This window comes from Pinus tabuliformis, chromosome 3_1 (assembly GCF_031772625.1).
Source record: "Pinus tabuliformis cultivar Carrire ecotype Pingquan chromosome 3_1, CPIR1, whole genome shotgun sequence".
In the NCBI taxonomy this organism is placed as follows: domain Eukaryota; kingdom Viridiplantae; phylum Streptophyta; class Pinopsida; order Pinales; family Pinaceae; genus Pinus; species Pinus tabuliformis.
Window position 1 is genome coordinate 318,902,763 of NC_142301.1, and position 27,144 is coordinate 318,929,906.

Below are 27,144 nucleotides of genomic sequence, written 5' to 3' on the forward strand. Positions count from 1 at the left end.
TTTGATCAGTCTACGCACTAGCATCTAATACCTCCCACGCCTAACACACAAAGGAACTGCCACTCAATCCAACAAATCACAATTCATGAGATTGTCGAGCGATGATAGAATGGAGCCAGCGAGTCCTTGCAGGTCTGACAGTTCCAATATTTCAAGAAACTCGAGATCTCCCAACAACTTTGAGATTATGCCCTTCATATACGCATTCGTTGAATTACCGAGTATGAGCCTCGTCAGCACAAGCGCCACGACGCGTCCGGTTTGACTATTGCAGGATACCCCTGGCCACTGGAAAAAGTTGGTGCCCTTGCATGACAGCAAACTACCAGAGGGATCGTCGCTAATGCCGACTTTGAATTGCAACAGTGCCTACAAATCTCCAATATCGCTGTCTCAGCCATACTGAATCGCCTTCTCAACTTCCGTGTATAAATACAACCACACAGTGCCTTCAAACGCACCAAGATCCACCACCTCTGTCACCAGCCGGGACACAACCTCCAACATGCAGCCAGTAGATTAGGCACTTGGCCCCCTCTGCGAATCACATGCGATATACACCTTTCTATGGGCACCCTCGGCCCCATCGCTCTAATCCCAACAATCACACCAAATCCACTAACTTCTCGGTACACACCGTCAGCTCAACCACTCGGTAATCCAAGCGATCTGATTTCTCCTGATCTCACCAAATCTGCTGTCTGCTCGGCATCATCGCCGGCTCCACAACAGATCTGACTTCTTCCACTGATCTACCTTAACAGTCTCCGCTGCTCGGCTTCCCAGCAGACTCAGCCCTAATCCATCAAACAACATCCACTGATCATGTAGCAGCGGTGACCCAGCAACAATCCACCGATCAAGCACTCATACAGATTGCCAGATTCTCATGTCGGAACAAGCAGTCGACTCGCATACCACTCTCCTGATGTAATCCCTCTCGCAGACCATGCATCGACTGATGTAATCCCTCTTGCAGACCGCGCATCCGCTACAACCGCCGTTCTTCCTCAGCTCCAACCACAGGGATCCTGGCACCAAAACAGAGCGTCCACGCTTCAAATGTCAGATCCAAGCTGATCTGGCCTCATCCACGCTGTGGGCCGATCCACGCTTGTTTCTCCACACCCTCTTTACGAGTAGTGGAAAAATCCACACACTACTCTCTACACACCAAGCTTAGCCCGAATTAATGGACAACCCAAGAAATGAATGGAAAAATAAACATTTACTAAACTTTTTATTTTTGTCAGCGCAGGACGGGCCAAGCCCACGAGGGGCCAGCCCTTAGGGCTCTGATACCAAGATAAAATAGCACAACCACTCAAATATATTCTATAATATGAACGAGGAAATTTACACACATATTTATACACAGTGGTGTGGTTGAGAGATTCTCTCAACCACACACTAAACTAGGAAAAACTATATTCTAGCTAATTCCTATTATGTAGGAACAAACTCCTCAAATAGGGAATTACAACCATAGACAAGTAGGAATTAATTATTTCTAACTAATCCTTACTCAAAAGAGCAAACCTAAAACTCCAATTAGTTTTATAACCAGGTACAAGCCTCCCTCTATAGAGTTGTAGCACATTATCACCATAAATAATATGAAACATCTTAACTACTGTAAATAACATGAAACATCAGTACATAGCGGATCACACGTAATAACATGAAACATCAGTACATAGCGTATCACACGCTCAACGAGACGGAGCAGACGTCCTCGGGGAAGCCAACTCATCGGGATGAATGGCGTCGTGTTGCTGAATCACCAATACTGATGCGCTGATGGAAACGTCGGAAGAGGCCACCACATTCCCTATTGGACCCAATTCTGGACACTCTACGGTCCTATCCATCAAGTCTCCAACAACAGATGATGGGAAACGACCCCTCCCCACCAAAAACATGTGATATTTGTTGCTATTTGTGATTGCCAGCACCGCCTCCACCGTGTTACCGCTGATCTCCCGCACTTCATACACAATCGACTCGCCCACGTTATCAGTGCCACTACTCTGCCCACGGAAATTCCAGCTACGACTGGAAATAACTCGCAAGGCTTCCTCGTCTAATGCCTTTTCCTGCTCTCTCTTCATTTCTGCATCGGAAAAGTTGTATGATTGCCGGTGACTCTCGCTCTTGTGGGCACGCCGCGAATCAGTGAGGTGAATGGCTGTGTGTTCGAACTCGGTGCTGCTCAGGAACCTTATTACCGTAAGCTTAATGCCGGGATGCTCCGCCATTCTTCTTCCGAAAACCAGAGCTTCTCGGTCATCCGGTCCTCCGAAAAAGAGCACCGCGACGTGATGGTCAACGTTGGAAGGAACCAGCTGGGATTGACCCCTCAGTTGTCCCCTGTCCACCAGGATGCCCACCGAGCATGGTGCGTGCTCCAATACCCTCTGGTTCACTGTTTCGAACCCCGGATTCAGAGACTCTAGGACGCCGTCCACGTGCGGGTATTTGTGGAAGGGGAGTATGATCATGGCGATCCGCTTCTGGTCCGCAATGTTGCAGATATCCTCGTGCATGTTCTGGATGGGAGAGATCGCGGTCATTTGTTTCACTGTTACTTTGCTGAGCTGTCCATATGCCTCGAAAGCGACCACCACTTGGTCTTGTTGAGAACGGTTGCGGTTGCAGAATGGTAGGCCGTTTTTCCTGGCCTTGTGAACCATGATGATCGCAGAAGACCTCTCCGACAGCTCCACCAAGTGCATGATGTAGAGACGCAAGGAAGGTTTTCGAATCCCTCGGGAGGCCTCTATCAGGTTTATCATCGCCGGTGTTCTCGTTGCGTGCAGACAAGCCAGGATTCTGAGCTCGTCCTCTGGCTTCTCTCTCTCTATCTTTCTGTGCTTGTATGCAACCTCCTTCCTCGCTGGCGTGTATGTAGCCGTTACTAAAGGGGTGGTGATGAATGTTGTGAAGAGAGCCATGAGCACCAAGATCGCAAATATTTCATCATTCAGAACCTGGAAAAACAAAATTAAACATGCACATAAATCTAAATGAGCTATTCAAATCACATAATTCAAGATAAACTTGAAGATTTTTGCAATTTGGGTTTTACCTTCCTATCCTTTCCGATGTTGAGGACAATCAACTCAACCAATCCTTTGGTGTTCATCAAGAATCCTAGAGTCATTGCTTCTCGACAGGGCATTTTGTGGGCAATGGCCACAAAAAACGTACCCAGAATCTTCCCAGCACTGGCGGTCACCATAACCAAAACAAGCAAACCCGGAGCCGCGCTTCCATGAATCGTTGCGACATTAGTCTTCAAACCACTAGAGGCAAAATACAATGGCAGCAGCAAGACAGACACAAAGTCTTCAATCTTTTCAATAAGCATCCCTGCGAATGGGCCGTCTTTCGGAATCGTCAAACCGAACACAAAAGCTCCGAAGATTGAGTGTATCCCAATTACATCCGTTGCCAATCCAGCTGCTAGCACTCCCGCAAGTGTAAAGCAAACGCATTCTTCGCTCACCGGTTGGTTGTCAGATGAACGATGGCCAATCCAGGCCATGGCCGGCTTCACGGCCACCATCATGAAAATAACAAATGCTAAGCCACACAGCAGAACATAGACTGATATGACCGGATTCTTGTCTGTTCCCGAAAGGGCAATGGCAACGGCCAGGAGAACCCAAGCAACCACGTCATTCACAACAGCTGCAGCCATGGCCATCTGTCCCACATCGGTGGTGAGAAGCTTGAGCTCTGCAAGTATCCTAGCAAGTACCGGGAATGCAGTGATAGACATCGATACACCCATGAAGACGAGGAACTGTCGATAGCCCACACCCTTCGAAATCGTTGCCCTGAGCACATAAGCAACCCCAATACCAGCCACAAATGGTAAGGTAATTCCAGCTGCTGCAATTGCTAAGGCCTTCCTTCCACTTCGCTTAATTGCCTGTAAATCTAGTTCTAGCCCAACTGAAAACAAAAAGAATAGAAGGCCGATATTTGCAACAGTTTCGAGTACATGGGTGCTGTTCTTTGGGAAAACAGTGCGCATGTAAACTTCGCTGCGCCCCAGAAGAGATGGGCCAAGAATAATTCCACCCTGGATTGTTGATAACAACCAACACAGAAAAGTCATGAATCTGTATAATAAAAAGAAATAAAAAAATTTAGCGTTATCCATCCTGACAATATTTTTGGTCGACATTCTCCATATACTCTCCCTGCAAACTTACATCACGAAATATCTTGGATGATGTTTTAAAGGTGCTGGAAAGTTATAAAGGTTGTAGAAACCAAAAGTTATGAAATAAATATGTTAAAAATAATGGAATCAAGCTACTCTCTATTGTAATTTTATATTGTCGTATTTTAATCCACCTGTAATTTTATCAAGCAATTACCAGGCTTATCAAGACAAGATGAATAAGCTAAATCGCGCATGGGTAAGCTGGCCAAGTGGATCATCGGAGTTTGAAATATATACACGAGTACTACGCACTAACATATATTAACTGGGGGCTTACAATGATTTCTGCTACGACACGAGGTTGTCTCAACGGCTTGAGCAGAAAAGCCAGCGTCCTGGTGACGAGCAGCACAATACAGATCTGCACTATGAGCAGTGAGAATGAAAAATCCATGGGGTTATCGCCCTGCCATGCTCCGTTAGAAGTTGTCTTCATCAATTCTACACAGCTCTGCGCGGTAGCGTTCATTGCAACTCCGATCACTGAATTTCTTCCCAACCAAGATTCCCAGTGAAGGGCTACAACCTGGAAAAACGAATTCGACAACAATGCGTGAACTTTTTGTTCGCTGGTGTTCTCGTCTGTCACGCATTTGGCAGCGGGTTGAGGTTGATTTATAGCGGGCGAGACCCACAAATACGAACGAACGGTGTAAACCGGTTGACCTCAATATTCCTTCATTGTGAAGAGCCGTTCCCACTTCTGTTAAATCTTAATAAACTATCATCAATCTTTGCCCAGTTCGAAAGGGCATTCCCACATGGGACGCTAGGCATCATATCTTCTGCAACTCTCCAGAGGATTGATGCCCGAACGAACGGCGTGTTATATTCTATAATTCTCCAGTAGATTGATGCACGAAATAATAACCCTTTTTCTTAAATATGGTTTACTATGGTAATAGCAAAGCCGAGGAACAACATCTACTTCTTATTTTAAAAGAAATGAAGGTAAATAATCATGTTGTATGCACAAACATGTCATAATACTAGAATTAAGTTTGCTTTTATTTTAAAGAATACAAAATATCAGAATCAAACCTGCTTTTTCCCCACAAAAAAGATAAATAATAAAAACAAGATAAATAATCGTTATATAAAGAAACAAAAATCAACCAAAAAAACATGTGATGTAAGAAACTATAAACAATAAAATTACTACACCAATTCTGAGCTCTAAAGTTTTAATATTTTAGATTAATTTACAAATCATCCCACCCATATTCACCCATTCTAAGCTCTAAAATTTTAATATTTAAAATTAATTTACCAATAATCCCACCCATATTCACCTTGACAAAAAAAATATATTATATTCTCTATTCTCCACCGGCATCTCATTCCAGCAGTCACGTTCCTAGATAATGGTAGACATTAACAATCACAGAATATAACTTTATATATTTATATGATAGATAACAGAACGCCCTGGTCAGGTGTCAACCTCATTTTTGTTGATTTGATTTTGGAATATTTTTAGACAATCAAGATAACAATGGTTCTGTTCACTATGTTCTCTATTCTCTATTCTCCACCTGCATCTCATTCCAGCAGTGACGTTCCTAGATAATGGTAGACATTAACAATCACAGAATATAACTTTATATATTTATATGATAAATAACAGAACGCCCTGGTCAGGTGTGAACGCCCTGGTCAGGTGTTAACCTCATTTTTGTTGATTTGATCTTGGAATATTTTTAGACAATCAAGATAACGATGGTTCTGTTCACTATCTCTTCTTTTTCATTTTGTTTTTCTAATCAATACACTTTAATCATTCTTCAAAGTACTCTAACAATATTTTCTCTTTTTGACGAAAAGTTAGATTGAAACCAATCAAATTATCCATAAAAATCAAACATTCGTTAAAATAATTTTGATAATTACCCATCTACATGCCTCCCGTCCTCAACCTTTTGTTTATAACATTTAAACCTTAAATCATAAAAACTTGTAACATTTAAACCTTAAATCATAAAAATTAAACCCGGTGTATACATCTGATCAATTCATAAATAGATCCTTCTGCATTCCTCCACAATAGAAACAAAACCCAATGTCTACATCTTATCACTTCATGAATAGATCCTTCTACATTCCTCCACAATACCCACCTTTTAAGTTACTCACTGACTCTTATAACTCCACCTTGAGCCTTCTTCCCATTATTTGTGTCATTTTCCTAAAATGCTTTCTCCAAACAAGACACGCATCTCAATGGCGTTGCTGGATGATATATATCTCGTTCACAATCCTAATATGAATTTTAGTGGATGTTCTTACATCATCTTTTCCTCACGAGAAAATACAATACATCCATTTAGGACAAAAATAATACAATACATTTTTTCAAGAGAAAAAATACAACACATCTTTGTGTTTATTGGTATGAATTTTAATGATTTTTCATTTAAATTATGTGTTATTTGCATTGCCTTACTCAATATTCCTTTGTGTTTAATTGTATCAATTTTAATGATTTTCTATTTAAATGGTGTTATTCGCATTGCCTTAATCAATATTCTCATTTTAGCAATGTTTTCCTTCCTTTTTCATCTATTTGTCTCTTAATTTGCTTCGTTCCATTCATCTTAACATACCATGTTTATCCTATTTATTTATCATCCGGAGTAGTTTTCTTTTTAATATCTATATAAAAAATATTAACCCCTCTAATTATCGGACAATTATGATCAGCCCTCTCTTAGCCAAGTTATATGGTAGTATTTTGGAAAAGAAGTTAAGCATATGGCTTGAAAGTGAAGGTAAGCGGGCTAAAAGCCAAGCAGGTTTCAGAAGGCATCACTCAACAACAGACCACCTCGTTACGCTTAGGATCATTGCAGAGGAATGTCGTAATGATAAATCCAATTTATTTTGTTGCTTTGTGGACTTTAGAAAGGCTTTCGATACTGTTCCTAGATACAACCTTTGGAATAGATTAGAAGAGCTAAATGTTCCTCTCGAGTTAAGAGCTGTCGCTATAAGGTTATACGAGAATGTAATTGCCAAGCTAAAGAGCAATGAGGGGTGGTAAAAAGATATTAAGTGTAACATCGGAGTTAAACAAGGTTGCCCCATCTCCCCTACCTTATTTGGCATTTACATCAATAAGCTTGAAGGCTACTTAGAGGAAGCAGGATGTGATGGCACGATCTTAGCTGGATAGTCGTCATCCTTCTTCTTTATGCTGATGATATTGTTCTTTTGGCAAGGTGCCCATCTGATCTTGATAAGCAACTTAGGCTTCTTAAGGATTTCTGCTCTACCATGGGTATGACTGTTAACACTGACAAAACAAAAGTTATGATTATCAAATCCAAGAAGGACACTTATGCTAATTTTATGTATGACAATAATAACTTGGAGGAAGTGTATTCTTACAAGTACCTAGGAATTGATATTCATCACAAGCTCAACTGGAACCATAGCATTGAGAAAATGATTAATGGGGGGTGGAAAGCTTATTTTGGTCTTGAAAATAATTGTAAAACAACAAACCTCGTAATGTGGGATAAAAAGAAATTCCTCTTTGAAACTTTAGTCACTCCTGTTATCTTAGATGGCTATGAGGTTTGGGGTTGCAGCATCTCCAGAGAATCATGAAGAAAGATTGAGCAAATCCAGAAGCGTTTTATAACTTATAACCTGAAAATTAAAAGTAATACACCCTATCCTATTCTCCTTATAGAAGCAGGTCTTTCCCCTATTAAGAGCCTAGCTATGATTAGGTTTCTGCTGTACAAGCACAAACTCAATAACATAGATGATCATCGACTTCCTAAGCTAGCTTTAAATTCCAGCCAAAACCACCTAAGGCTCAATCGGGGGTGGCATAAAGGCACAAGGGCCTAGTTAAACTATTGCGAGATCAACGACAATGATGCATTGCAAGACATAAATAACATTAAAGATGTTATTATTTATAAGTTCAAAGAAAAAATGTGGTGTGAGAAAGATTTAGCGACTAAAAGAAAATTAAGTTATTATAAGAAGGTCATCAACCCCACCCTAGAAGATCAAAAGTATCTCTCTATTTTAACTAGCTCAAAGAAGAAAGTTAATATAGCAAAGATTAGAACGAATTCTCATGAGCTCCATAGTGAAACAGGTCGTTGGGCGGTTCCTAAAATGCCATGGATGGAAAGGATCTGCCATATATGTGAGAATAGGAACATCGAGGATGAAAACTACTTCCTATTAGAGTGCCCCGCGTACAACCACATTAGATCTCAGTTTCATAATCTTTGTTACAATAATGACCTTCCTAGCCTTTTACAATGTCAAAATTATAGTGAGCTCGGAAGGCTTCTCTCCAAGCTTTTTGAGCATAGGAATAAAATCTTAAATCAAATTAAATAATTTGTTTTTAGGTCTGATAGACCAATGTTTGGTCTCAGGGGATGTTAACCATCATCATCATCATCATCATAATTTTGTTATATAAATATAAATAAAATTCATATTTTTTTATTAATTTTACATTTTTTACATATTATTTTTATTCAATATATTTTTATAATAATAAAGGGGAGAGGGAAGGATGAAGGCTCTGCGGTTAATCGTTCGCGAGGGTTTCGGATAGGGTTTTTGGGTACTGCATGTTACTGCACATTACCATGGAAGGTCTCCGGTAACCCTGTTTGACGTCTCATGTTGTGCTTTGTACTTTACCTTATCTTCATTCTGCTCACCGTTAACCTGATTACAACTTGTCGAGGCTTTGGGGGGTTCTTTACTGTTCGCATTTTTACCTGGCCATTACCTGTCAACGGTCTGTTCTCCCTGTCCCTGGTTGTCCATTTCTAGGGTTTGTTTTTTACTCTCCGTTCTCCAGTATTCTCGAGGTGTCATCCGTTTCAAGGAGCAGCTGTCATCATGGATGACCTCGATGCCGTTGATTACACTGAAGACCCGCTGGAGGGGGTATGCATCTGACGCTCCACGTATTCCACATCGGAAGGTTTTTATAGCTCTGGATTCTCCGGAAATTATCCTTCATACTCCTTTGCGTAACCATCACGGTCTCAGCCTGTGGTTCTCCTGGATGACCCGCCTACTTGGCCAGCGCTTTCTACCCCCCCACATTCCCCGGCTACCCTCGGTTTCATCACTGACTATTTAAACCCTAACCCTGGTTTAGACCTCCCTGTATCTGGAGTGCCAGCTCGGCTGTTTATCCCCCCATCGGTGACCGCTGAATTTGTCGGTTTTCCCCCTCAGGTCTCATCTGCTCCACCTTTTGGCAGCTTTACCGCCATTTCGCCACTTGCCGATTCTTTTCCTACCTCCCCTGGAAACCCTAACCCTTCCTCGTCTAACCCTAACCCCTCCCCTGCAGTTTCAAGCCCTCTTCCGAGTCGGGTACAGCACCAGCCACCTCATCAGGGGGTCTAAGAAGACATGGAAAATTTTAGGGGCGAATTTTCGCCCTTGTGCTAAATTAAGGGGTTTTATATTTTTATTAGGGATATGGTAAATAAATAAAAATACAAATAAACTAGAGGTATGGTAAATAAATAAAAACCTATTTTTATATTTAGTCCATAACCCTCTTTCTATTTAAGAAGGCTCAAAAACGAGGTTTCATTTAAGTGAATCCTATGGGCCAAATACCATATTTATAAAAGAGGTATCGTAAATTAATAAAAATATAAATAAACTAGAGGTATGGTAAATAAATAAACCATTTTTTTGTATTTACTCCATATGTCACCTTATGTTTATGAACACACAAGCGTGTAAATAAATAAAAATAAAAATAAAGTGGAGGTATGGGAAATAAATAAAACTTCTTTTTATACTTCAAATGTATGGTAAATAAATAAAAATATAAATAAACTATAGGTATGGTAAATAAATAAAACCTCTTTCTATATTTAGTCCATAACCCTCTTTCTATTTAAGAAGGCTCAAAAATGAGGTTTCATTTAATTGAATCCTATGGGCCAAATACCATATTTATAAAAAAGGTATGGTAAGTTAATAAAAATATAAATAAACGATAAGTATGGTAAATAAATAAAACAATTTTTTTTTTTATTTACTCCATAAGCCACCTTATATTTACAAATATTCAAAAAATTTGTTATATTTAGGTGAAGCCTATGGGGCAAATACCATGGGCCAAATTATTATTAATACCATGCAAAAAAACATTATTAACCCTAATATTAGTATTAATAAAAATAAAGATGGCACATGGTATTGACCTGTGGTATTCACATGAAATGCAACCTATTTAAAGAGGGGAATTAAACTAGCATAGATCCATCTTTACTCTAGATCAAATATCGTGATATGCAAATTAACATAGAGTGAAAAAATATTTTATCCCTCTCAGGGCTTGGTAGATCAAGAGTAAAAATGGATCTTGTAATTTAATGTCACTTAAACATTTTAACTTAGTTAAAATAAAAAAATAAAATAAAAATCAATTATTAATTTTATTAATTTTTATAAATTACTAATAGTAGTTTTTAAGCTCCAGGTTTATGATAACCCATGGTATTGACCCATGGTAATACCATGGTATTCATGTGAGCATAGACTATTTAAAGGGAAAATTCTATCAACTTAGATCCATCTTAATTCCGGGTCTACCAAGTGTTGGGAGGGATAAATAGATTTCATCCCTCGAGTGGTAGATGTGGAGTTAAGATGGATATAGGTTGGTTTTTATAATAATGAAGATATTAAATAGACTTAGAAAATTATATTGTAAAAAAAATCTTAAGGTGAATGGTTAAAGCTACATTTAGTCAATTCACAAAATTTAGTAAAAAATATCGATATCTCCATTAATATTGGTTTTTCTGATTTAAGAAAAAAAAATTCAAAACAATGAAATCTTAACTCTTTCCGCATCACCCTCGCAGAAGAGAGATAGTCGCTGCCTAGATTTCCCACCATTTTTCAAACATTCTCAATATGATACCTTCATGAAAAAGTTAAGGTACTGATCTTGGATTAGTTGTTTGAAAAATACTCTGGTTTGTACAACCTTTCATCTTCTTTGCTATTCTTAGTTTGTCGTAATGATTTGTAGGGGTTGGGTCACTGCACCATATTGTCCTAAAAGGCGGAGATTGTGCACCAAAAAGGAAATTAATCCACATGTTACAACGCTGTTAAAAATCGTATGAAGGTAGTGAATTATGCTAATAATAAATTTAGATTGGGAGAGACGTAATTAAATTTTATTATTTAATTGAAGATTTCCAATTAAAATAATAATAAATGTACATTTATATATTTATATATTGATTGGAAGGCTTCTAAAAACGGTCACTTCTTTCCATTAGATCCCCTTTAGGCCTTTGGGATACCTACTACTTCATTATATTATATAGTTGGGGCTTGCTACTTATTGGCGTGTTGGGGTAAACAAACTTGATGTGTTTTTTTTTTTTTATCTCGCAGTTGGATTCTATGGAATAAGAAAGAAATTTGATAGCTTGGTAAAAGTGGTAGCTTGACAAAAGTGGTAGAGAAAACATTAATCTCTCCTACCATGATAAACATGGCCACTAAAACTTGCAACATTGTTTGTAGGAAGTGAAAATTATGTTTATTTTTTCCAAACATGTATGTTAGTATATTACAGTTTAATGAATATGTTTTATTATTATCATATATGGCTTCATACTTTAACAAAACATTCGCCAAGACTTCATAATGTTTTATTATTCAGTGAAAGATTTTCCAAGATCTTACAAGATTTTATAATTCAGTGAAAGATTCGTCGTGACTTTACAAGATAATATAATCTGGTGAGATATTCGCCAATATATATATATATATATATATATATATATATATATATACATATACATATACATATACATATATACACACATATATATATATATATATATATATTTATACATATATATATATATATATACATATACATATACATATACATCTACATATACATATACATATATATATATACATATATATATATATATATATATAGATATATATTAGTGATAAAATCACCTCCCATTTTTCCTATGTATCATGGGGATTCTCCCATTTATTATACATATAAATTTAGGGTGGTTTTTAAAATTTTCCTTGTAAGAAGAAGTACAAGTGCTACAAGTCCAAGGTGGACGATATCTTTCTCAGATTGGAAGAGGACATTCAGTGGGGAGAGACTATGGATTTCGTGGACAGAGTCTTGGTTGGGCACATCAGAGGACGAAATTACACGGCTACCCGTTTGAAAACTTGGGCATCCGAGGTTTGGGGTCACCATCTGGTGGACATCCCCTTCGTGCAAACTTTCGCGAGGGGATGGTTCACATTGAGATTTACCCGTGCGGATCATACCAACTAGGTTTTGTCCTCCTATTGGCATTTTGAACATGCCCCGGTTCTCCTGAAGCGCTGGACACCTCTTTTTGATCTAGAGACTGAGCAAATAGGTATCGGACTAGTATGGATTCAGTTTCCGGGTCTCCCTCTGCAATATTGGTCTGAGGAAATCTTCAGGCAGATTGGCAATGCTATTGGCTCCTCATGGAATATGATAAGTACTATCAATACACAGGCATGATGGCATATGCTCAGGTTCTTATCAATCTTGATACCCGAGGTGGCTTATGGGAGTATATCACTATACAGTGGAGGGACACATCCCGCAAGCAGATAATCGATTACGAAGGCATTCCATATCGATGTCGTAGATGCCACAAAGTGGCGCACTTATTTAAGGATTGCCCCCTCTTTCATAAGAACAGGTGTAGTGAACAGAGTTTGGAGACGGAGCAGCCCAGAGGAAACCCTACTCGGCCCGAAAATGATATTGAACCAGAGAAGATTGACAAGGATGCAGAGGACACCCGGGGAACACTTGATAAAGTGGGTACTAATAAGGGTCACACGGTTACAAACCCTTCATCGCCTCCCCCTCTAGCGTGTACCAGTCCAGCAAAGGAGGAAATCTCACAGTCGGGTATGTTATCTACATCCTCTTCTCTCGTTTCTCCTATATCTAGCATATATGAAGCTCTTGCATCCCATTCATGCAATATTACTTCTCCTCCTAATTCATCATATTTGGTCTCCTTGATTTAATTTAGATCTCAGGGACATGCTCCTCCCTCCTCTCTTCACTGCTCTCTTCCCCTTCCCCCTCCCATCACTGCCCCTAGCATCCCATCTCTGTCATCATCCTCCCTTCCTTCATTTCCCATCCCCTCCCCCTCTGTATCCCCTCGGTACTCTCTCCATTCCAGATCGAAGGATAGAGGACATGACGCGATTGGTTTGGACCCTGAGACTACCCCTACCTCCCATAAGCCCTCCAGGGGTTTCCCATCTCATCTCACTAGAGCCAGACACACTGCGGGTGAAGAAGTTGCCCTTGGGCGACAACAAACCATTGATAGGGCCCTTAGAGCTAGGAATGGCCCTTTTCCTCACCCTCCATGAAGTTTCTATCCTACAATTGCAGAGGGTTTGCTAGCCCTCCTAAAAAACTAGCACTCAGAAGACTGCTCACTTCGACTCAGCTGGACATTATCTTCTTACAAGAAACTCTTTGTTTGACTAATTCTCTTATTCCTACTCTTAATTCTTGGCTTCCGACTTGGACTTGCCACGCCTTGGACGCGTCTGGGATATTTGGGGGTATCGCTATTGGTTTATATAACAAGACTATGGAGCTCAGGAACATTTGGGGAGGTAGGGGATTTATAGGTATGGATATAGATGCCCACACATTAGAGTCTAAAGTTCGTATTATGATTGTATATGGTCCATGTGTGGATAGGGCAAACTTTTGGAGAACCCTTCTGGACTCAGAATTCCTACAGAAAGACAACATTATTCTTGGAGGGGATTTAAATTTCTCGTTGGGGTTCAGTGAATCTTGGGGACACTCAGCTCAAGTAGACAGCCTAACAAACACTATATCTACTTTACTAGAGGAGCATCAGTGGGTAGACATCCCATCTGCCACGATTCAGTATACTTGGACAAACAATCGCAATGGAGACCACAGCCTGGCAAGGAGACTTGACAAATTTCTCATTAAAGAAGCTTTCTTAAGCTCTCATCCTCACATTTGACAATGGGTTGGTACTGGAGGTATTTCTGATCATCGGCCAATTTACTTGGAATTTGCCAACATAAACCTTGAGAATTAAAAGCCCCTTCAAATTCAATGCCTCTTGGCTCAAGGATCCTTCTTACATTCAAATGGTCACTGATTACTGGCAAACGAACCCTATACTGGAATGTGAGGATCAGACAGAAGGTTTTATTAGGAAATTGACAGAACTTAAGAGGATCTCCAAAATTTGGGCTCACCAGAAACGAAAGATTGATGACAACACCCTGAGGGAGGTAGTGTTGGCCATTGCCACACATGAGGACACTTCTAATGGCACTTTCTTATCACAAGATAGCAAAGATCACTATACCTCCCTCATCTCGAAGCGTTCCCAAATACTGAAGGAAAGGGAGGAGACCTGGAGGCTCAGGAGTAGGGTTATCTAGCTCACTGAAGGAGATGACAATACCAAGTTCTTTCATAAATTTTCCAACAGTAGAAAAGCCATAAATACTATTTAGGAACTTCGTAATGATTAGGGTCAATCGGTATCATCATAGCGAGATCTGGCTAGATTACCCATTGAGCACTTCAAAAGCATCTACAAGGCGCCTAGAGCTGTGAATATTATGGAAATCATGCAGGTTGCTGAACATTTTCCCAGATTTGTACAAAAGGAAGACACGAAGGACCTGATGATGGAAGTGACGAAGGAAGAACTTGAGGCAACTATAAAATGGTTTAAAAAAGACAAGAGCCCTGGGCCGGATGGGTGGACCATCGAGTTCTACATAGCTTTTTTTGATATCCTGGGGGATGATTTACTCAAGATTGTGGAGGATTGCAGAAGGAGTGGAAGAATATCCCCGGCCATCAAATCCACCTTCATTGCCCTTATCCTAAAATCTGACAATCCTTCCTCTTTCAACGATTTTTGACCCATTTCCCTTTGCAACTGTTTGTACAAGATTATTGCAAAGATCATAGCAAACCATCTGAAGCCTATCCTTTCCAGACACATATCCTCTGAGCAGTTTGCTTTCCTCTAGCACAGACAGATTCATGAGGCCATAGCCACAGCTCAGGAACTCCTTCACTCTATGCAGATGAAGAAGCAGAAAGGCATGATTCTGAAGGTGGACCTCTCAAAGGCCTTTGATAGAGCTAATTGGCTCTACATTAGATTATTACTGACTCACCTAGGCTTTCCTTATGCATATATTAAATGGATCATGAGCTGCATTAAAGATGTATCTTACAGTGTGTTATTAAATGGGGAAGCCACATCTTTCTTCCTCTTGGAGAGGGGACTCAGACAGGGGTGTCCACTCTCCCCCCCTACTTTTCTAACTTATCATGGAAGGATTAATCAGGGTCATCATATCTGCTCGCAATAGAAATCAACTGGCTAACATCAAGATCACTGAGAATTTTTCACTCACCCATCTATTATTTGTTGATGACATTCTCATTTTTTTAAATGGCAGTATTGGAGATACCATGGTCCTCCAGAATATCTTCAATCTTTTTCAACAGGCAACTGGGATGACAATAAATGATAGTAAATCTACGATTACTACCTTTGGTTGCTCACAACATGAGATTGTATTTACCTCACAGCACTTCCCCTTTACCTCTCTAAATCTGGAAGATGGTCTTAAATATCTGGGCTTTAGGCTTAAGCCTCACAGATACAGGATTGCGGACTGGACGTGGCTTATTGCAAAAGTGGAAAAGCACCTTCAGGTTTGGTACCATAAATACCTATCCCGTGCAGGAAGATTAGTCCTTATTAAAGATGTGATTAAAGCCACTCCTATATTCTAGATGACCCTAGCTTGGATTCCGAAGGGTATACTGAACAGACTACAAAGCATATGTTGCAGATTCTTATGGAAAGGCAATCAACCGGGTAGGTTATTTGCCTGGGTCAAATGGGAGATAATAGCAAAGCCTAAGAGATGGGGAGGATGGGGCATCAAAAGGCTTGAACTTTTCTCCAAAGCTCTCATGGCAAAGCTCGGCTAGCATCTTATCACTACAAACAGCCTCTGGTCCCAGGTTGCACAAGCGAAATACATTTGGCCCATGAACCTGATGGACTGGTTCAGACAATAGCACAGAATAAAACATAACATCTCCACTCATATGTGAAGGCATAACATGGAGAATAAAGGAGGGCAATGTTGTTCATATTGGCACAGACCCATGGGTTGGTTGTGGCAATGCACACAGACTACCGGCAGACTTGATAAGGCATTTACACAGTAGGGGTATTACCCACATCAAACACATCGGTGACAGAAACAATTCCTCCTTTCTATAGCAGGCATGGAAATCGACTCTTTATCTGGACATCCCTATAAAGTGGCGAATCGATTGGTAGGACTACACGGATGCTCTTACACAGGCACATATATGACTAATTGAAGGACCGGATGAGATTATATGGGCCTTCGCCAAACACGGAACATATTCTCCAAAAGAGGGTTATATTAGATTAATGGAACCACACAAACCCTAGAACATAAACCCGACTTGGAGATTACTCTAGAAGCTTAAGGTGGCCCCTTGTACCCGCTTACTGATGTGGAACATTTTGTTTGATAAGATCCCTAAGAGGTTAAATCTGATGAAAATATCTTTTCATGGCCCTTTCTAGTGTCACCTGTGTCACAATGATGAAGAGAGTACTGAACATCTCTTCCTAAATTGCCCCACCTCCAAGGAAGATTGGAATTCCATCATTTCTCACTATCCAAGTTTAAAAAACTGGCATGGACACAACATTCTGGATGCCTGGAGTACATGGTGTGAAAACCAAAATGGAAAATCCAGAAACATGCCTCTTCTTGTTTGCTGGTCATTATGGATTGCTAGAAATCATTCTATTTTCAACCACAAAACACCCCATTGGCCTGCCATCTTGCTCCATACCATTGCGGATTATGATCTTCTTCCCGAGGAGGACTCCAATTCCCCTCTCTGCACCATTATACCAGAAATCATAGACAAATCAAAACCGTGGGAATATTTTGATGGCTCTACGCAGGAGGCAGGATGTGGTGGCAGAGCTATACTCTACCTAAATGATACACATTGCTTCAAGATCCAAATAAGTTTAGGCAAGGGAACTAATAATTAAGCTGAACTATGTACTGCTAAACATCTCATTCATTTTGCATTGGAAAAGCATTGCAGACATCTACAGTTGTTTGGTGATTCCAAAATCATTTGTAATTGGTTAAATAATGCATCCCACTGTAATGCATTTTCATTGAGGCATATATTAGAAGAAGCACAAAGATTGATATCTTCTTTTGACTCCTTTGCCTGTCGCCACATTTACAGGGAGAAAAATACGGGGGCAAATCACCTTTCCAAAGAGGCAACGCTTAGACAGGGCGATGACTAGTTGATTCAGGAGGAAATAGATGGGACCTTCCACCAGAATTACCACAGACCTTTTGTGGAACTTAAAGAAAATGGGCTTTAAGCCCTATAATATTTTCTGATAAACTTGTATATATCATGTTTATATTTTACAACTGTTTGGTCTATATTTATGACTTTGGACATACAGTTCCGATTTTGATACTTAGTTTCTGAAGAGACAACATTCAATTTTGATCTTGTTCTCTCTACGTTAGAGAGCAGGCATAGACACAATAAACATATAACAGACTTCCTGTGTGGAGATACAACTGTTCTTTTCTTTTTTTCTGGTCAACAGTTTTCTGAACTTGACAGGAAACTCTGCCTCCATATGCATATTCCCTAGCATCTACAAAATGTAATTTCTTATATATCAATAGAAATTATGACTTTTTTCCATGGGAAAAAATAATAAATTGAATTAAAGATCAATTATATCTAGGAGTTATTTTAGAGAAGGTGCATTGTACCATATTGTTAGAGTATGAGTGTAATTTTGGTTGTTATATCATGTACCATATGCATCAACACATCATGTATATTGTTGATCCGGATTCAAACAGGGATGCAACAAAATACAGAGATAACCATATACACAAAGATGCAGTGGAAATAATACTTCGTTTCATTAATGGAAAATACTAAAATATGCTTACAACCAGAAATGGAAATAAACCAGCTAGGGCGATGGTAGCTTATCTCTAAGAAGAGATGTGGTGGCTACATGCCTCTGAACTGTGTTACAATGAGGCTCGAAGGCCTATTTATTATTGAGAAACAATGGAAAACCCTTCACATCGCAAAACCTAACCCTAGAAGATGAAACACCAAATTGTGGGCCCCGTTTTGGGGTGAGTTGGACAACCAACTTCCCGGGGTTGTGAATTGGTCATATTATCTCTGTTTGACGTGCATGATAGCCCGTTGGAAGATATCTCCAAGGACTATGACGGAAAAGACACTAGCGGTAGATTTCCCAAAAAACGTCGTTTAGGGCCTCAAAACGGCTCCGGAAGTTTAGGACCCGAAAAACTGCAAAAAATAGTAAACTGTGCTATAATTAAGGAAACTAAAAAACTGAAAGAAACAGTTGTGGGGGTCCAAATGGGATAGGTGGGTGGCCACCAACATCCACCTAGATCAATTGTAGGTATTAGAATAATAATTTATTTATGTTATAAATACACTTATACATCATTATGCACTTTTAATGTAGTGATCAAAGTGCATTAAGAATGATGAACAATTCATTGAAGGGTTATTAATGGATCCTCATATACTTCATTGTGACTCTCTTTTTTTCACGTGTATATGAATGAGATTTTATTCTCTCCATCTTCTTGTCACTTGTATATGAATGAGATTTTATTCTCTCCATCTTCTTGTCACTTGTACATGAATGTAATTTTAAATATGAACATGATATTTAAATGCTTCATATTCCTTGGATTGCATTATTTTTTATCTTAATTTTTAATATAAAAATGTTGTATGGGTTTTTGAAATTTTGTGATTACATTTGATTTCCATAAAATGTAAAAATTATGTAAAAGTCAAAGTGCAATAAGCACTTCAAGAATGAAGAAATATTTGTTGTAAAGTTGATTGATGGAAATATTGTTGTCATTTATGTCAAATACAAGGAATATTATAGATGTCCATGATAAAGATTACAAGATGAAGATTGTTATAAATATTGTTTGGATAATCAATTTTTTCGATGCCTAGTTTGGATATCCTATATTTGAAGGAATTTTTATTCTAAATACCTAACTCAAATGGGAGCATAGGATATATGGTTGAAAATATTATTTTGATACCTTTCCAAAAGTATATAGCACTCCCTCTAAATCCATAGGAGTGAGGAGATATGAAATATTTTGATAGGTTGACCCAACCAAAAAGTACAGGTTAGCACAACTAGTTTTATAAGTTGGCCCCATAAGTGAACATATAAATACTACAAATAAAGCATATATGAGTGCATTCAAAGACCATCTAAGCAAGAAGAGATATCAGGTGCACAATAGAAGCCAAGAAATATTCTTAGGGGTTTAAAGGTGGAGAAAAATGTGATTAGTGGAGTGAACGAAGCATATTGGAATTTTCACTATAACTTACTTTATGAGATGTTTTAGAATACGAAATATTGAGCAAATGTATGTGAGATGTCTAGGTATCTGTGATAAAAGTTTGAAACTTTGGTTCACTACAATTTTGAGGATATGCCCTAAGGAAGTTAGGGTTTTTGAATGCTCTTGAAATATGCTTGAGACAAGTTAGTTTAGAATTTTAGATACAACTTATTTTCTAATATGTTCATATTATGAAATAATGAAGAGGCAAAGGTGAGATATGTAGGTGCTTATGGTAAAAATTTCAGACTTTGGTTCACTATAATTTGGAGATATGCCCTCAGGAATTTAGGGTTTCTGAATAGTCTTGAAATAAGCTTGAAATAGGCTAGTTTGGCTTTTTTTTTTTTATAAATTATTTTTTGTGATGTTTTAGACTATGAAACTTTTAGATACTTGTGGAGACATATAGAAGTACCTCATATGAAAATTTCAAACTTTGGTTCACTATATTTTTGGAGATATACCATGTGGAAGTTATGGTTTCAAAATGATGTTGAAATTAGTTTAAAATAGTTCACCTTAGAATTTTTATTATAACTTATTTTCTAGGATTTTTATACTATGAAATTCTTAGAGATCTTAGGAGACATACATAAGTGCCTCAAGTAAAAATTTCATAATCCAATATGAAAAATTGCATACATGACATGTTGTACTAGTTCTTCCTTGGGGAAGAGGCCCAAAAAAAAAGTTTTGGAGACGCTGATCCGGTAAAGGAAAATGAGTAAGTAGACCTGGTGAAGGTAGAAGTAACAAGTATAATTAATGAAGTAGGTTGGTTCCTATGAATATTTATAGTAGCTTGGATTAGTTTCTTTATAGGTTCATGCCTATGAGTATTTGCAAAAGTGGGGATTAGTATCTCTAGTAGGTTGACGCGTACAAATATTTATATTACTGGGGATTGGTATCTCTAGTCGGTTGGTGCCAATGAATATTTCCAGTCATGGGGATTGGTTTCTATAGTAGGTTGGTTATTATAAATATTTATAGCAGTGGGGATTGGTATCTCTAGTAGGTTGGTTCCTATGAATATTTATAGTGGTGGTGATTGGTGTCTCCAATAGGTTCGTGCCTATAAATATTTGTAGCGATGGGGATTGGTGTATCTCATAGTTTGGTGCCTACAAAGAATTCTAAAATGAAATTTTATGGTCTTCTCCTGAAAGAGTTTCCACATAAATCTTGTGTTCCATGTTTTTCATATGCAATTGGTTTCTTATAGCTTATGAATGTTTAAATAAGTAAAATTTGTCTTATACTAATTCACCCCCCTCCCCCCACCTTGTCAATATAGGTATATGCTCAATAGATTGTTAAGTTTCCAAACATTTTTAGGTAATTTTTTGTGAACTCAATGGCTAATAAATGAACCTTGAACAAGTTGATTTGGGGTTGGATGTTTGAATTTAAGATATTTCTTGGGAAGCTCCCTTAAGTGAAAGAAGATGTATCAAAATGATATAGACAAAAGAAAAAAAAGGAAGATATAGACAAAAGACAATAAAAAAGGAAACTTAACTAAGTACAAGAGGAAAAAACTTGAATGAAATGGGTTTGGATTAGATAGATCTAGATATATATTTGGAATATAGTGAGCTTTAGATTAAAAAATTAGGAATATTTGACATGACAGGTAAAGCACAATATGGTGGACGATAATAAAGGATATTGAGTATCATATAAGATAGAGCACCAAGGTCAATTCCTAATTAAACACAATATAGGACATATGACTAGACACTTAGATATTGGATAAATAATGATGGTGCAAAAAATGATAAGAAAGAGATACAAATATAAGGGAACAATTTTCGAGGAAGATGTGTTAAACAATGAAGAAAAGGAGTGGTTAGACAACCCAAATAATGGGAAAATTCCTCTAGTGTGCTCCCCGACTAAATGGAGGATGAAATGTGGTCGAAAAAAAGTAAGAAATTGTAAGGTGAAGCATCAAAACTTAGAGGCAAAATAGAAGGAAATCTTGAGGATCGATATCCTAATATAGATTAGAATAGAGGAAAAACTTTGTAGAGGAATCCAAGAATGGATTTATAGAAGAGTCCATGAAGGATTTTGTGAAGAACACATAATAGAGACATATGTAAGGTCTTAGACTAAGAGAACATATATAGGAATCATGAGTTTATTCGAACATGGATATGGATCTCCATCCTCCAATAGTAAGCCCTGGAAGCATGTATACATATCAAAAACTCCACTAATGATGAAAATATAGAAGAGAATGCCCATTTATTTACCCGAAAAGACTAAGCAGTCCAAGAGACCTTGGGATCTGAAACCCAAGAGTCACAACATTGTATTATAAATGTACATCTCTTGTTAATAAAAAATGAACTCACATGATTTATCTTTCATATTTATTACTGTCCATGTGTGTTTAACATGGTATCGGAGCCGCTTGTTTTTCTGTGGCCTGTTATGTGCATGTCAGTCCTGCACCTCTGCCCATAATTCTGTGTCTGAGCTGCTCATACCTGAGCGCTGCCTCTGTCATGCGTTTTTTACCTGAGCGTTGATGAATGCATAGAGGCGTTGTTACTGGTGCCTGACATGGTGACAGTGAATGGTATTAAACGATGCCCTCTCTCACGCTGCTGACCTGATTCGAAACGCTCCATTTAAAAGCGCTGCTCCACCTGCATTTAATACGCTGCCTCTGGCCTGAATACGCTGCCTGACACACCTCTGCTCCTCTGCTCCCTGGCGCACCAGCGCTGCATACGCTCTCTGCTCTCTGTCCTGACATAAAATCCATATAATGTAGAAACGGTTGAGGACGGGCACCACTGTTGACAGAATGGCACTCGTAGCTGTTGCCATGCCTAGTGCGCGATGCCTCCATTCTACTGTTCCACCCGTCTGTATGTTACAGCAAAAGCCGGGAAGGCTTTTTGGCTTTTTGTAGGTAGCCGTTGATGATGCCTGTGCCTCCACGCTCTAGCCCCTCCATCTATTTAAATAATTTCATTCCCAATTCCGATTATCCATGGAGGTATATTATCTTACATAGTGGTGCATTTTAAACTGATACATGTGTTTAAACTGTTTGTGACTTCAAAGACTATGTATGGTGCGTTTGAGATCATGGTGTCCGTGGCCTGAGATTTTGCTGTGGCGTGGCGTTTGAGATTTTGCTGTCCGTGGCCTGTATGGAGAATTCGCTGCCCTGGTGCGCTGTCGGTTATAGTGTGAAGTCGAAGAGCCTCCGTAAAGAGTGAAGGAAAGCCTGTGGGTTAATCCTGGGACGTCGGTGCAGCGTGGAACATCGTGGAATTGGTGTGAGGTTTGCATAAGAGTCTTTGCTGTGTGAGGAGCCGAATCCAAGGATAAACTGCCAATTTTCGTCGTTGTTACCTTTAACCTTTTGTCCGCTGCGTTATAGAAATATATATCTGTAGACCGATGCCGAGGTTTTGTATTATTGTATTAAAACCGATGCCATAGAATTATGTATTGAAGACCGATGTCGAGTCATAGAGTTATATGCCGAGGTTTATATAAATTGTATTGATAAACTGTAATGAAGTATTGCTTCTTCCAAGATTCAAAATGTGGCCCTGTTTTACCAATATCCGACTTACCACTTCATCGTTTGAAACAAATCCTCATAAACATACTCATTTTGACTTTATTTTTGGACGAGGTTTGATTATGGCTTCAGAGATTTATTAACCGCATAGTTGAAGAGTTTTAAAGTTGCGTGTTCGTGCTGGTTGCTGCATTGCTCAAATACTGGTGATATATGTGAGTTGGAGCGTTGGTATATGTTGGGTTATATGACCATGGTATGTGCTGGTGTATGATTTAATGTGCATCCGTTGGAATGAAGTCTCCTGTACTGTGCATAACTATTTGGATTGAGATTGGCTTCGTTTTGATGCACTGAGTACATTCGACTATACCCAAGATTGTGTGTTGAAGTTGGAAAGTGCGATGGAATGTTGAGCCATCCTAGCCTATCTTGAAGCTTGTGCATTGGTGTGTTGTTCAAAATCTGTGCGCTGGTCCTTTTATTAAGTGCTGGTTTCTCTTCTTAGAACCAATCCCCTATGCATTTTGTTGAACGATGATATTTTCTCTATGGTTAATTTCTGTTACGATGTATTGTTAAACGTCGTGTGGTATATGTGGTATGAATGCTGGTCATTTCTGTTGGGATCCGAGAGTGAAGTACTGACTGTGTATACTTTCCAGAGCTGCGTTAAAGACCAATGCCTGAAGTTTATATAAACTGTAATAAAGACTGCGTTTTATTGTAAAATGCGACTGCGTTTTTATTGTAATGAAGACTGCGTTTTTATGACTGCGTTCTATTAATGAAGACTGCGCTCATTGATTCCTCTGAAGCCTGAAGCGTTGATACGTTTCTGGTGACTGCGCTTTTGGTATTGAAGACTGAAGACTGCTTTTGGTTCTGTCAAATTTACAATCTTACCAGCTACCAAACGAGTCTAGAAAGGTGTGGAGACAGGAAATGCTCAGCGGGATTCCAGGTCAATGCTCGGACCTGCAAATGCCAATGGCCTTATCAGGGAAGACTAATGTTCAGAGCTCCCACATTTTCAGATTTAAACAATAAAACGACATTCGACGGGCTGGTGGAAACTCTTGGGTTCAATCTGTCTGTGGACGTGTATCTGTTCTCCCTCCATTGTGTGAGCTTTTTGAAAATCTTCAGCCACGTCTTCTTCGAGGGACTTTGTGTACCAAATATGATATGCTTGCCTCACCATCAATAGTTCAGCCGAAGATCGAGCACTGGAAATTTCTAAAAGCAATATATTCTTTCCATTCCACTTCTTTATTGCATCATGAGATATGACCGCATCACGTTCAGCTGGATCTTGTACCCAAAGGAATACAGCTTTCTCAAAGTCACTTGAAATCTCAGATTCCAATCGCTTCAAGAGATCCTCTTCATACAGTTGAAAATAACGTTGACGGATTACTTTGCGCTGCAGTTCTGTGTCCTAATATTTGTATGATTGACTTCTCATTTGTGCCCCACTCTTCAAAAGCCTTCCTTAGGCGTTCAGAGTCTTCAGATGGGGTCGGTATTGGAACTGGCACTGTAATTGTTGACATCTTATCGACAAATCAGATACCTCGCACAATATCTTCAGCAATGCAGGTCGACCAACTTTACCAAAATGTAATTTAAACTGAAATCAAACTTCCTCATCTCATTGGATGTGTGGCTGTATATATATTGAAGACACTCCATATTTATTTCTATGTCTTGGAGCTGAATACGTTGCATATATTATCACTGTGGTGTTTTCTCTGTAATGATGGAGCTTCTTTGATGTTATAACACTTATCTACAGCCACTGTTCTTCCTAACATTTGCTGGTATTTGCGGATTTTTTATTATTTAGCAGCTTACATTTTTCTGTGGGATTTGGAGATTTTTAAGGTGTAGAAAAATGGCTAAGCTTGAAAGAATATTAGAATTATTGAGAACTCTAATCATGTCCACTGCTAACAGCACAGTCAAAATTAACAAAGCCTCTCTTTCAGACATTCAAACATGTCTGCAATATGCACAAGAAAAGATAGAGTTTTTGCAGCTTGAATCACAGCTACAGTAGGAAGAATTACAGCAGTGGAGTCATCATTCTGAACCTGTTTCTGTTTAGAACAATGAAGCATACTCCCATAAACAACAAGTCAATATTGTTCAAGTTCATTCAGATTCAGTACCCAATAAAGCAGCAAGTGTACATGCAGATGCAGAAACTCAATCTGCACTTCCCAAGCCCATTATCAGACCTTGGGAACAGCTTGTCCACAACAAGCACAGAATTGGTCTTGGATATGACAAGGACTTGTCCTTTCATATTCCAGACTATGCCAAGCCCATTCAGTTTGAGAGTGCTGGACTCATTTATGACAGTTCACCTGCTCCTTATGACAGTTCAGTTTCAGCTGTTCCAGATTCTACTCCTCTTCCACCGCAGCAACAACAACAACAAATTGTAAAATGCCAACACTGTGACCGAGTTGGCCATTTGAAAGATCATTGTTTTGATCTTCATCCATGTAAGCACTGTCATAAAACCAGCCATTCTTCACACAGATGCTTCAGAAACAAACGTCCTGCAAGAACAAAGATTCATCTTGGATGGATCGCTTCTTGGCAATGGGCATCAACAGCCAAGAAGATATTCCAAACACATGTCAGAACGTGTTCCAGAATATTGAACAGTCTTGCAATTGAGTTTTCTCCATCATCTCACCTTGTATCTGACAGGGGGGGAAATGATGGTCATCTACAAGCTTCAAAGTCACATCAAGCGAGCCTGAGTCACAACCTGCCACACCAGTTTCAGAGTTGTAGCCAGAGACAAAGATGCCTGAACATGCCTTCAGTTGGCAATCTGGGACACTTCCTCTAGCAGAAGACTCCAGCTTCTTGCCAGTTTTGGAAGAGTTCCAGGAATCGCAGAGTTGTTGGTCATCCTTAAACCATCATAGATTGAGAACACTTCCTCTAGCAGAAGACTCCAGCTTCTTGCCAGTTTTGGAAGAGTTCCAGGAATTGCATTAAGCATTCCAGAGTTGTTGGTCATCCTTAAACCATCACAGATTGAGAACACTTCCTCTAGCAGAAGACACCAGTTTCTTGCCAGTTTTGGAAGAGTTCGGGGAACTGCACTAAGCATTCCAGTGTTGGTGGTCATCCTTAAACCACCGCCCTTTATACCAACATTTTATAGAGCACATTCAGCCTAGTGCTGCCATGCATTTTTTGCACATTTTGTATTACAGCTCTCTTCTTGGACTCATACATAACCCTTCGGATTAAGGGGGGGAATGTTGGACACCTAATCCTAAAGGGTTAGTGTGGAAGCCGAAAAGACTAAGCAGTCCAAGAGACCTTGGGATCTGAAACCCAAGAGTCACAACATTGTATTATAAATGTACATCTCTTGTTAATAAAAAATGAACTCACATGATTTATCTTTCATATTTATTACTGTCCATGTGTGTTTAACAGGGTCAACCAATAATGTTAACATAGTAAAATATATTTAATGTAAAGGATAAGTAGTGCCAAAATTTAGTGGAAGGGCCATTATAGATGGACAACAACCAAAGGGTCTATCATGTGAAAGGGAAAAACAATAACAAAAATATTATGTTGCTAAGAAGGAAGTACACTTATAAGTGATTCCTATATGGAATGTGGAGACACACAATGAAAATTGCATATATCATATCCCCATACATGCATGTGT

The 27,144-nt window shown here is 39.0% G+C and overlaps 1 protein-coding gene and 1 pseudogene across 1 annotated transcript; both read right to left on the reverse strand.

Moving 5' to 3' along the window:
* Positions 1-1,367: 1,367 nt before the first annotated feature.
* LOC149187056 (cation/H(+) antiporter 19-like) lies at positions 1,368-4,840 on the reverse strand. The gene is made up of 3 exons (XM_089411275.1): positions 4,515-4,840; positions 3,089-4,090; positions 1,368-2,990 (listed from the first exon to the last, which is right to left on the reverse strand). Exons 1-3 carry the CDS (start codon positions 4,704-4,706, stop codon positions 1,713-1,715), a joined length of 2,472 nt encoding a protein of 823 aa, XP_089267401.1. The 5' UTR covers positions 4,707-4,840; the 3' UTR covers positions 1,368-1,712.
* A 19,631-nt stretch (positions 4,841-24,471) lies between these two features.
* LOC149187057 (annexin Gh1 pseudogene) lies at positions 24,472-24,988 on the reverse strand (annotated as a pseudogene).
* Positions 24,989-27,144: the final 2,156 nt, after the last annotated feature.

What these genes read in the sequence shown, in the direction of transcription:
- LOC149187056 (XM_089411275.1), bottom strand. Translation starts at nt 4,706, where the DNA reads ATGAACGCTACCGCGCAGAGCTGTGTAGAATTGATGAAGACAACTTCT. An exon ending in GTGTCGTAGCAGAAATCATT is followed by an intron (nt 4,091 to 4,514) that starts GTAAGCCCCCAG and finishes TCAACAATCCAG; the next exon opens with GGTGGAATTATTCTTGGCCC. An exon ending in ACATCGGAAAGGATAGGAAG is followed by an intron (nt 2,991 to 3,088) that starts GTAAAACCCAAA and finishes TTGTTTTTCCAG; the next exon opens with GTTCTGAATGATGAAATATT.